The sequence below is a fragment of the Pseudochaenichthys georgianus genome, unplaced genomic scaffold, assembly GCF_902827115.2.
Source record: "Pseudochaenichthys georgianus unplaced genomic scaffold, fPseGeo1.2 scaffold_946_arrow_ctg1, whole genome shotgun sequence".
Taxonomy (NCBI): domain Eukaryota; kingdom Metazoa; phylum Chordata; class Actinopteri; order Perciformes; family Channichthyidae; genus Pseudochaenichthys; species Pseudochaenichthys georgianus.
The window spans coordinates 27,143-39,888 of record NW_027263471.1 but is presented as its reverse complement, the minus strand read 5'-3'; the positions used below and the strand labels follow the sequence as shown (position 1 = coordinate 39,888).

The window sequence follows — 12,746 nt, the reverse complement described above, 5'->3', positions numbered from 1 at the left end:
AAATATGGCGCGGTAATGTTACAAACAGAAGAATGTTCAGGCAGAAAACAGCTGTGTTCTGGCTCTCGTGAGCGAAGAAAGAGGCCAAACCCCTCTGGTCCAGCTGTTTATATTTTTATGCTGGCTCCTCCCTGCGGGCCGGCTCTCCACGTTTTAATGTCCGTTGTTACGTTATCAGAGGATACAGACATCGTACATTCAATATATATCTAAACACGCCGTTTCTCCTCCTTAACTCTTTCATGACTTTTTATTTAACACATTCTAAACGCTGTAATCAATACTCCAAAAAATACAGGAAATACTTCACGGCAGTTTGGTTTCCGTTCGTTCCGGATGTTGTCACATGCTACCCACATTTGTAAACAATAACGTACTCAAATAAACTGTACCTTCATTTAATATTCAACATTAATAATATCTCGACGTCTATAGTTGTAGTGTTGAAATCAGTAGGTTTCGGTGGGCAACATCATATCATCTCGCTGCTAAATTCACCTCTATAGTAAATGGTATATTAGCCTCATGCTAAATGCTAACCGGAGATGAAGGATTTTCAGAATAAAAGCTTAACAACTGGTTGTGCACGAGAACTTTTGTTTTTTCAGTATAAAACAGCATTTAAACTGACGGTATGTTTAAGGTACTTTATGCCATTAAAACATTGATTCAGGTGTTCTTTTCCCCATAGAGACCGCCTCGCTGCACATTATCCCTGGCATAAAGATAGATTGTGGGTCCCAAGTTATAACATGTTGTACAGTGGAAATAAACATTCTGGTCACCTCAACATCAGGGATCTTATCAATGAAACTCCTTCTGAATCAAACCGTCACGGTAGCCTTACCTTACTGATCCCTCTTAAAATAGAAAAAAACACGTTACTTTACCAGCAGAGAGAAAATGGATTATTAAATTATTAATGTGACTAATAAAGAGCAGTTTGATTATTAAGTATTATTCTGTTGATCGATGTCATTACATTTGGTGAAAAGCACATAAAGACTTGTTTATGACTCGTTTTGTCAAAGTTGAGGACTTGGACTTGACTTGAACTTGCCCATCCTGACTTGAGACTTGACTTGGACTTGAGCGCAAAGACTTGAGACTTGAGACTTGACTCGGACTTGAGCGCAAAGACTTGAGACTTGACTCGGACTTGAGCGCAAAGACTTGAGACTTGACTCGAACTTGAGCGCAAAGACTTGAGACTTGACTCGGACTTGAGCGCAAAGACTTGAGACTTGACTCGAACTTGAGCGCAAAGACTTGAGACTTGACTCGGACTTGAGCGCAAAGACTTGAGACTTGACTCGGACTTGCAAAACAATGACTTGGTTCCACCTCTGCCAGATGCTAACAACAACAATACACGTAAGGTCTCTCTCTCGCTCGCTCGCGCCACACATACACACACCCTCCCGGTCCTCCCGATGGCCCGGGATATAACCATAGGATATAACACATTATATATTTAAAGGGGAGGCTGTGGCTCAGGGTTAAATGGTCGTCTACCAATCAGATGGTCAGTGATTTGATCTCCACCCCTGCAGTCCACATGTCGCAGTGCCAAGGGGCAAGACACTTAACCCGACTCTTAATTATGCATATGAAGTAATATTGCTGTGCTTGTGTCTTTACAGGAAGGTGTATTGGATCTGGAGATGGTAAGGTTCTATCTATTTGTATCAAAGTAATGTATGCAGTTAAGAAAAAGTCAGTGTGTATATTAAGGTTTAGAAAGCTTGAGGTGTTAAATTAGATCAGCATGAGTCGATGCAGCTGTGTAGGCAGGTTAATGTAAGGCTGTGTTTGTTTAGCAACCCCATAGAGGCTAACACAGGGTGAGAACTCACTCAGTCAGGGCCCGGCGCTCCGTTAATCATCCCGAGTCACGCTGATGGGGTTAATAACCGAGCTGTACTGACAATCAGTGTTGGGCAAGTTACTTCCAAAATGTAATATATTACATATTACTTATTACTCTCTTTTGAAAGTAATAAGTTACATTACAAAAATACTGTCTCTGAAATGTAATGAGTTACACTACTTTAGTTACTTTTCTAGTTACTTTCACCAAAATAACCGCAAAAGAATGGCTAGGTATTTTAAATGCTAAAATGTAGTTTAGTGCAGCTCATTATACATCCAGTGAAGGGCAATGTGGTATAGCATAACAACTGTGTAGGCCCTTAAGGCTACTAACAACTTGTATTACACGGGTTAGTCGAATACTCGATTCTGATTGTAAATTCTTAACATGTGACACGTTGTTAATAGAGTAGTACAGACCACTGTCAAGGACTATAATGAAGGTTGCTAAGGAGGATCCAGAAAGAGAAAGGAAAAGAGGTTAAAAGACGGAGTGCTGGACGTCAGATAAATCACCAGAAGAAGGCAGACAGGAAGTAAACACTAACAGGGCACGGAATGGGCTCTGTATTTTGTTTAGTATATGGCCGTGTGCAGGCCCGGTTCCAGAACAAAATGACTCCGGGTGCATCTGAGGTTACAGGGGGCGCAGCAGTAGCAGGTTTACATGAGCAATAGTGGCCGGCAACAGCAATGAGAAATAGCATTGATGGTCCCAATGAACAGATGATGGCATTTGTTATGTTTTGAAACTAAGCAAGTGAGAACATTTCAAGTGAGTTAAAAGTGCAATCCTGAAATATCTCATACAGTCCAAAGTGGACTGTGGCAAAGAAAAGCACAAAAGCTTCAAAACTGTAGCCTACTGATAAAACAAATGAGAACATTTTGTAAATCAAGGCAAATATTATTTGAACCAGCTCATGGTTTGAAATGGCAAACATTGAAAAGCAAAAGTATTATTAAAACCATGTAGCCTACTAAACATCACCTTGGTCCCATCATATACTCTGGGAAGAGAATATTTACTGTGCTTGAAAACTGGATCACATCATCATGTGAGGTTGACTTTGTGACCTGGAGATCATTTCAGCTGCAACATTAGCTCGTTGATAAACTTGGGATATGAGATCTTTGTGTAGCCATTCGTGGTGAAGGCATCTGTGCTATTGTATGCATTATTTTTGACCCAACATTTCTACAGGCATGGCACTATTTTCACATATTCTAGCCCTTGTCTATTTGTATACCACGAGCTGCAAAATGACCACCTAACCCCACTGTACAGGCGGGTACTTGTTTAGATATACCTGGGCAGGCTCTGTGTTGCCGTGGTATCCTGGCTGGCACCTGCGGGCCGCAGAGAGGCGGCGTAGTTTCGGGCAACGAAGAGTGCTGCTCCGGGGTTGAGGGCGGCGAGTCAGGCGGGAGTAAGCTAGTGTCCACAACGGAGGGTAACGTGATGTCCCCATCCGACCCGTTGCTACTGTCTGCAGTAGATGCAGTGGTGCTGGCGTTTAGTGATGGTTGCTTTAACCATTTTCGTATTAATGATTATCCACAGATGTGTGTCACTGCTGTGGAAGCACTTTGGAAATGATGCACGCGCAGCGGAGCAGGTCACGCGCACCTGACACAATTTGTTGTTAGTATTTTTCGCTCCGTTCTCTTTGTGGAATAGAGGGTGAATAACATTCAACTGCCCGAAGATCCCGGCGCGAAGCCTGAAGAGTAAACACCAGGTTTACTAATCTACCCGCACAATGTGTCTGGTGTCGGAATGTCTCGCTATGTTAGTACATTGTTAAAAAACAAAACACCATTTAATTTCGGGTTAAAATGTGTTGTAACTGCGTTACTGAGCATTGTAACGGGTAATATATTACCCACATTTCATTAGTAATGCGTTACATTACTTCGTTACAGCAAAAAGTAATATATTACTGTAACTGCGTTACTTTTGTAACGCGTTACACCCAACACTGCTGACAATACAGTATTGACCTCACCATCTAAGCTGCTAACGTTCACCAAACATCCATAATAAGCTATTACACAGAAGAACTGAGCACCACAGAACGCTTCTATTGACCCGAGCTCTTTCTCACTCTCTTGAAGAGAATACATAAATAAAAGTATCTGACACACGCTGTCCATCAATCACAATTATGTGACACCCTTAACCTTCTTAACCCTTAAATTAGCTGTCGTGTCAAAGAAGAGGAAGTACCTCGGACAAATCATTTCCTGCTTACCGCAACGTCACAGCGGCAGGATGATCGACCCACCCTTTGTTCGGCCATAGTGGGGGGACCACTTGTATCTCAGTGTGCTATTCAGTGTAGCATCAGCATGACGCCTTAAACAACCAGGCGTAAATGCTCCATCTGAATAGGAGGGCTATTGAAACACACAGGAGTGGGATGAATAGACTGGAGTGTGGTTACGTAATCACAGATTAGGCGGAGTGTGTTGTAACAAAAGTCCTCAATTAGCTTTTGAATTGGTCCAGCTGTATGACATAATGTTTGTTAGCTTGAAGGCTTAAATAGGAACATTTCTCAGTAATAGCAGGAGGAACGCACCAATATTTCCTCAGAAATATACATTTGGTAGCCAAGTGGTTTAAAACCGATCATACCTCTACATTTTTCTCAACTTTTAGAAATGTTATCTATATCCTTAGTTTAATCACTTAAAGGTGGGGTAGGTACGTTTGAGAAACCGGCTCGAGATCGCTAGAATTTGAAAATACACAATCGGAGAAAATCTGCCAGTTCCTTATAGTGGCCTCCTCCAACACACACGAACGCGCGCATGACCAATGAGGGCACGAGATAAATTTGTGCCCCGATGGAAGGCTGACAGGCAGGTAGGCCATCCAGTTATTTTAGCCAGGCCGGCTCAGATGATTGGTCGAGCTTTTTACAGTACTACAGCTTCCACAGATGATTTTTTTTTAATATATATATTGTTAAAGCATTTAATGTATTCATTGCTATCGGGATGTTAAGAGCATTCCATGGAATATAACAAGTGTTTCTGAAGTGAATGACCTACCCCACCTTTAATATTCTCCATATGGCAAAGCTTTAGAGCTAGGAAGAGGCTATTGCCTTGTATTAAAGGTGGCCTGTGGAGTTTCATTATAAACAAAAGTTATTTTAATTTTTTTGTATTTTTCCTTGAGTTCTAACAATTATGTTAGTTTCCTTTTGCTTTAAAAAAAAATAATTTGTTAATTTGTTTATAAGATAAACTCTGAAATAAATGACTTTATTTAGTTACGTAAAGTGAGTTATCCGTCAGTGAGATACGACAGTGGTTACTGAGGCTCTGGCCCAGTGATAAAGCTGATGCATTTGCAGTATTAAGATCTGAGTTTCTGTGGGTGTCAGAAAAATCATGGCATTTTGAAAATGATTATAAATAAAGTGTCTTTGCAAAGGATGTAATATGTTTAGAAATGTGCTTAATCTGTCTAAATTCAGGTTTATAGTGCATATGTGTGCCAATTAATGGTATTATTTCACATTTTGTTTTGTGATGTGGGAGGACATACAGAATATATAACAGTGGTTACAGCATCAGCTGTGCACCATTGTTGTTTGGGTACCCATCATCTTAACACAAAGGCATCCACCACAGAGCAGCATATCAGCTTTGGATAATTGAATATGCTTTAGGAAAGAAAACTGCCTATATTACTGACATAACAACAACAATGAATACTTTTTAATATATCTTGACATATATTTAAGAAGTACAATATAAGAAAAGCCCAAGCTCCATGCATGGGCCATATTCCATTATACTTTTAGAATTTGCTGCGGGCCAATTCAAATTGGACCACGGGCCGCAGTTTGGGCACACCTGATGAAAATCTCAAAGTTCCCTCCAGAGGGAGTTTGTTACTTCAGTAACTTCCGTGACATCACTATGTAACACTCACGCTTCTATTGGCTAGAACTCCAAAACATTGTACGTTATAGGCTAATGGTGGGACATCTCTAAACCGTCGACCAATCACAACAGCTAATCAGGCCAGCTAACCATTCAAAGCAGATTGGGCTCTGGTTTCAGACAGAGGGTGAAAAGAACTGCTGCAGCACAGGCAGTATGAGAACAAGAAAGAGCTTTTTGTCAGAGTAGAGACACAAAATACAAACATGAACCTGACATGAGCATAATAGGGCCCCTTTAATATGTCACACCAACCAGGAAACTTACATATCGATGTAAACTAACTGATTTTCTGTGTGTGTGCTTTACAGAACACAAGAGCAGCCCTGGACCACTTGGAGTCATTCCCAGAGAAACAATGTCTGATGGAGAACTTCAAAGATTTGGAGGTAGAATCATTTTCTTTTTAATTAAATACAGCGGTTAGGATGTTCTTCGTTTTATTTCCCTCAAATTACCAACCTTGGAGACAAACATTTTAGACACATGTTCATGTCAGTGTCTCTCTTCTGCTATAAACGAGGCTTAAGACTTTTGGATGCTCCATTTTGTGTCCCTTTGGCCTTATTAAAGACATGTTTCTGGTAGGCTATAATGACCCAACCTCCATTTTGTGTCCCTTTGGCCTTATTAAAGACATGTTTCTGGTAGGCTATAATGACCCAACCTCCATTTTGTGTCCCTTTGGCCTTATTAAAGACATGTTTCTGGTAGGCTATAATGACCCAACCTCCATTTTGTGCCAACAGGAGTCCCAGCGGCAGAGGGAGATGGTGGAGCAGCGCTACAGCAAGTACAAAGAGATCGTGTGGGACCTGCAGCACCAGCTGGACGAGTCCAAATGCAGAATCCAGGAGTACAGAGTATGACGCACTCACACACACGGACAGGTGCAATACTGTACTCTGGAAAAACGAGCTTCATAATGCCTTACGAGAGCCCTCACGGCCAAAACAACAACCCACTCTTTTTCTATTTCTGTCCGTAATTGCGGTGCTTTGTTCAAACAGCAGCCGTTAGGATAAGGGTAGTCTGACTTTGAGAGTCATTTATGAAGCTAGCTCGCCCACCACACTGCCAGTGTGTGCACTGCACCTAATTTGCAACTTGTATGAATAAATGAATAATTCCAAATGCTGGTAATTCATCTTGAATGGACGGAGTGGGACAAGCTCAAACGGTGGCATACATGTTCACTCAAAGTACATTTTACCAGTCTCCGTTAATTGCTTGTTTTGCTACAGTCATCTTCTGTGCTATAGGGAGACATCAAGACATCACTGTTGACAGCTGATTGCCATCAGCAGTTTGCAATCTCCCCTAAACAGCCATACAGTCACTTTCTAAATGCTTTTAATCTGCCAGATTACCCCGTTGGTTTGCCAAATGACTTCCGTGTTTAGTGATAAGTGGCGATCGCATTAGTTTAATAGCCGCTGCCCACCCGGGGTTTGTTTAAGGAAAAAGGATGGGTGGGATGTCTTCACAAGAGTTCCATCTTGATCACAATTATCAATGCCAGCAACACAAACAGCTTCTACTGCATGTAAGAGTGTCTGTCTGCTGTAAACACCAGCTTGTAAAGCTCCATTTAGACAGAATGATGTTCTGCCTCAGTGCTCGTCCTGCCATTAAATGACATCTGTAATGGTAAAGCTCTATAAATACAGGATACAAATACATCTGTAATAAGTGCCACATTTTCAAGAGGCAGCAGCAACTTGGCGGGCATCTCAAGAGAATAACTAAATATTGAAAGATGTCTTATTCATGCTTATTAATGTTTGCAGGTAAAACGTGTCAGTAAAATTAGATTTGTATTATACACGGGAGGACGCAAGTCACTCAATTCCAAAACCGAATATTTTATAATTCTGCAAAGCTCTTTTTTGGGCAGACAAATCTGGCACATAACCCTCATTTTAAGGTACTTTGAAATGTAATTGTGTGTAGCCTGTGCTCTGCAAAGTGTAATACTATGCACACATTCACACTACTGGTTGTTCTGTTCATTTTACTTTGACATGTGTCCATAGCCGTCGAGCTGTGGCTTCATCCTCAGTTGGTCTGTCACTAACATTTAGGATCAACAGTCAGCTTTTCATCAATCATTGATGGATGGTTTTTAAACTCACTAATGTTTGTTTCATTCCACTTTTTAAATCTTGTTAGCATCACATCCTGGGTTAAATGCTATTACAGCAGCCAAGATGGCAATTGCCTGTATTACTAAGAAGTACATGTTCTGACCCACATCACGCTATGCTAGCAGCTCTGCGAGGCTGTAACTAGACACTGCTGTGCTATGGTGCTTTGAGTTAAATGCTAACAACAGCATCTGGAGACAATGACAATGCTAACATTAATTAGCAAATATATGTTGAGCATGCTTTGGGAATGTTATTTGTCTTGCAGGTCATAACGTTTTCGTAACATTAGTAATTTAAAAAAAAACACTTGATGGTGGCGCTAGATACAAGGTTAAGGGATCACCATAGTTCTTTAAGTTCATACTGAGGTGGGCACGAATGCGTTTCCCAAGCTTCTTTATAATCCAGTCCAATGGTTGTTGAGACATTTCAGAAGAAATCGCAGATGTGAAACTCCTGGTGGTCCCAGAGGAAAAGTCAGGGGATCTCCAAAGTCATTATGCTAGCCAACACGATGTCTGTACACAATTGTGTTCCATTTATCGAGTAGACCTAGACATATTTTATTTGATGAATAACTTTAGTAGATGGGCTCCAAAGCAATTAGGCTTCATCCTCTGGGGACCATGAATGTTCAAGATTGCATGGCAATACTTGTCGAGATGTTTTAGTCTAGGCAAGTACGTGTAGGTCCATTTAAAAGTGCCATTTAAAGTCTTCAATAACCAAAGTAGGCGTTACCTACTAAAACTAAACAGCTTTACATATAATAGGGTGTATTTTCCACATTGTCGTGTTGAATGTGCTCTACAGCTGGAGCTTCAGTGTTGTTGCTGTCCTGTTGTTCTGCAGGAGGAGAAGCTGGACGCGACCTCCAGGAGCCTGAGGCTGGCGGCTCTTTCTTCCTCTATCAAAGGACCCAGCACCTTTCTTAGCAGCACGCTGAGACCTGACACACCCTGTGAGTATTTATACTCTGAAGCTACACAACCTATGTTCTGACAGCTTATCTATTGCCTGTTTTTCTGCATCCGTGCGACCTTGAGTTGTTTGAACTTATATCCCAGTGTTTTAAATGTTTTTTTTACTTCTGAATAAATAAAATAAAACTGCTGAATTCCACAGCACGATAGATCCTATAGGGCTGGTATATGTGATGCATTTCACGGTGGCAGTCTCAAGGCACTGTCACTTCTCTGTTAAGTATTTCTACATGGCACACAGAGCTGACACTTTCCGTCAGGGCTCTGGTGTGTGTCTGTTTGTTTCACTGCCAGTGGCTCACAGCCAGAATCACTTGTAGCACTCTCCTAAGCGGCTTACAGATAGTTGGAGTGAGAGAAGCGAGCTTTCCGTGGCTTTTGGTCGGTTTTACCTCCAAGAATTATGGCTGCCAGAACCTACGGATATATGTCACTGGTGTTCATATACAATGATCACAGATATTCATACCTACTCTGGCAGTAACCGGTAGGGCGTTATCATATAGGTACTCCTCGCAATGGACTAGATCCAATAAAAGCACAGTTCCAATTGGATGAAGTACTTATCCATACTCGGCGTGTAGATTTAGCCACCTAAACGCAATTTTTACCTTTGCCATCAAACATGTCTTTTTATCAGGAATTAAATGTTTTTTCTATTTGTTCTTCAAAGCTAACAGACTCCATTGGAAAACAATATTATTTTAGTCTGCAGAACATAGAAGTTGCTGGTTGTGTGATTTTGCTTATTTCAGATTTAACAAACTTACTAACTGATTTAGGCAGCAATAGACCAGAGGGGTGTACTACTAAACAGGATGAGTGGGTAAGCGAGGTATGTTGAGCCTTGAACCAGATTTGTCCGTATTACGAAGTTTGCTTTATTTTAACCTGGTCTTATGCCCAGAGTTTAGGCTTCAAATAGCGTCACTTCATAGCACGGGTGCCCAATACGTCGATCATATTGTGGGTAGATCGCATGGCCACGTACGCGCCAGCTGCAAATCACCGGCGAGCTGATTACCTAGTTAACCTTCCAATGTATACAATTATACTAAAGAAAGGGTATAAGGGGGGCCTCACCTCCTCATCTGAAGTGTAACCCCCCCCGCTCGCAACATACAGTGCCTCACCACATGACTTTGGGCAGGGGCGGCCCTGTAACAGAGTCCTGCATCGGGTCGGGTGACCCGCAAAAAAAAGTGATTCGCGGGTGGTATTTTTTCAAACACTTTTTTCCGGGTTCGGTTCTGGGTTAAACAAAGATGATGCGGGTCGGGTCGCGGGTGTTGCATAATAAATATATTAAAATAATAATAATTTAAAATCCTCAGACCTCTCCCCCGCGGTACCGCACATAAATGGCTGAGGTGAAGCTCTCTAGCGGAGAATACAGCATTTTCAATAACACTTCCTCAAGAGTGAAATCTAACGTCTGAGAGGCTTTTGGTTCCTAGCGGGGCGGGAGCGGGTCTTGAAAATCAGACCCGTGCAGGTCTCTGCCCTGTCGGTAGATCACTTTGACTTGGTCATTTTAAAAGTAGCTCCCAAGCTGAAAAAGTGTGGGCACCCTTGCTTTATAGTTTATACACGAGCAGAACAGATTCTCATCTGAGAAAGAATAGGTTTTCATTTATATGAAAACCTATTATTTTAAGGTAGGATTTGTGGCAGTCAACCCATTGATAAGGTAGAAGAGTCAACACACTTATGAGAGCCTGAGGAGGAAAGCCTGGGTTGACAGGCAATTGATATCTACCTTTGAGGTACCAGTTATCTTTGATTAGGGTTTGTTGTTTTGTCGTCCTTCTAAGCAAAGAAACCGTGGCTCTCTGGATCTTTCCTTATAGAACACCCCTCCTGTGTTTTGCAAAGGAAAATTACAGTTGTTGTGCCTTGAGTCTGGTGGCTCTCGCGAAAGCATAGCTATGTTTTTGTTCACTGTCGGTAAGGGCTGTCTTACAGAATGGTAAAGTGGTTCAATATGTAGGTTGCACTTAGCATCTAAACCAGGGGTTCCCAACATTTTTTCCCAAGAGCCCCCCCAAATGACTCCTGTTGGAAGTTCCCCCCCAAACACACACACAGGGGGGGGAGGGGGGCGCAACAGCGGTAATTAAGTTTAAAAGTCTCAAAAAAAAAACTACTGTCACAAACTCAAACTGGATGAATGTGAAGTGTGTTGTTACAGGAGGATGAAAGCGTAATTAAGGAGCACTATTGGAGTGACTTTGATTGCTATTGGACTCAGGATTAATTCATTTGGATTCCCGCTGTATGAATAAATTAAAGGACGGCGCAAGTGGAAACAATTCACAAAGGGATTAAACCGTTTAAAACACGTGCTCAAAGTAACCTGGATTTTGCCGATGTGTTTATGTGGAGTAAGTAAATAATCTACAAAATGGAGGAGACCGATCTGATCGGAGCGACTGTGACAAATAATCCAACTGAAACCGGCATGGACAATGACGATGTTTTAAAAATGTGCTTATCCAGAAAAGCCCGGTTTGAACACTTTACGGGCAGAAGAAACATTTCTATTAAAGAAAGAATTATACATTTCTGTCTTTTTATGCCTTTAATAGCTACTAACTTGAATTTTTATTAAAATGAATTAATCAATTATTTTTTATATTTCATTGTAATGTAGAGACAAGGCTTTTAGCGACAATCATGTATTGCGTTACAATTATATGTAAAAGAAAAGTCTAAGCCACGCCTCAAATCATCTGAGGCCTGGCGCACCCCCTGCGATCTTTGCACCCCCCAGGTTGGGAACCACTGATCTAAACCACAGTAGTACATTGTATAGCTTCTGTACGGTAACTCCTGTTGAATTCACCAAACAATGGGTGTGCCAACTGCCATCCACTGTAGGTGATACACCAACTGTAGATAAGTACCTCATACAGTCTGACCATACAAAATCCCTTTAACAGTGAATAGTACATTTGGGTCTGAGACTGGGCGATACACTGACAGGAGTATATCATGTTTTGTTTCCTCCTCCCCTCTGCCGCAGCGCCTCGCAGACGCCTGACCAGTTCAGACCTGGATGAGTCCCCAGTGCACGGGGACAAACCCCGCACAAATTAGCTCAACCTCAAGTGAACCTTTGTCGAAATGTCTACAAAGCCGAACACACGGTGCTTACAGCTGATTCTACCGGCCTGCTGCTCATCCAGAACAAAGATACTACTTGACTGTACGAGGAGGCCTTTGCACTCAACACTAATCCTCCTCCACTACCTCAACCATCACTGAAGGTGCTCAGGAGCAGAGGGCAAGACTGAGAGATTTCACAGCAAACTTTGAGAAGCACTTCGGAGGAGCTATAAGTTTGGACACTGTAAATGGGGATATACTGTAAAGTGCTAAATGTTATTTATAAGAACCCAAATTGAATGTATTTGATGGATATGAAGAATACTAAAACCAAAATGGTTCCACTGTTACATTTCTTGCCATTGTTACATTTTTACTACTAAGTTTCTTTTTTAAATACTGTTCGCTTTATGACCAAATTCTTATTATCATGCAAACTGTGCTAAAACACTCAAATGGAAAACTGGTGCCTTTTCAAAGTAGTTTTGCTTTTTGTTGTTGTCTTCATCATGACAATGTGACATCTCTCCCTATTGATGACTTTCTTCTTTTTGTTTTATGCAGTATATAGTTTAAAAGAAAATGCACAAATATGTCTATTTTCCATGAAATGTGAAGCCAATATATGCACTATGAATAAATCTCCATGCAGCCAAATGTCTGTTTTTAT

At 41.4% G+C, this 12,746-nt stretch overlaps 1 protein-coding gene across 3 annotated transcripts in view; it reads left to right on the top strand.

Annotated features, from left to right (window-relative positions):
• Nucleotides 1–12,746, top strand: part of LOC117444830 (centrosomal protein of 128 kDa-like) — a 28,481-nt gene extending 15,735 nt beyond the window's left edge. For all 3 annotated transcript variants that reach the window (XM_034080205.2, XM_034080203.2, XM_071202787.1), the window contains 5 exons: nt 1,644–1,667; nt 6,147–6,224; nt 6,585–6,698; nt 8,838–8,946; nt 11,994–12,746. In XM_034080205.2, the coding sequence (XP_033936096.1) occupies nt 1,644–1,667; nt 6,147–6,224; nt 6,585–6,698; nt 8,838–8,946; nt 11,994–12,067 (399 nt within the window). In that variant the 3' untranslated portion in view covers nt 12,068–12,746. The remainder of the gene's footprint in view (nt 1–1,643; nt 1,668–6,146; nt 6,225–6,584; nt 6,699–8,837; nt 8,947–11,993) is intronic.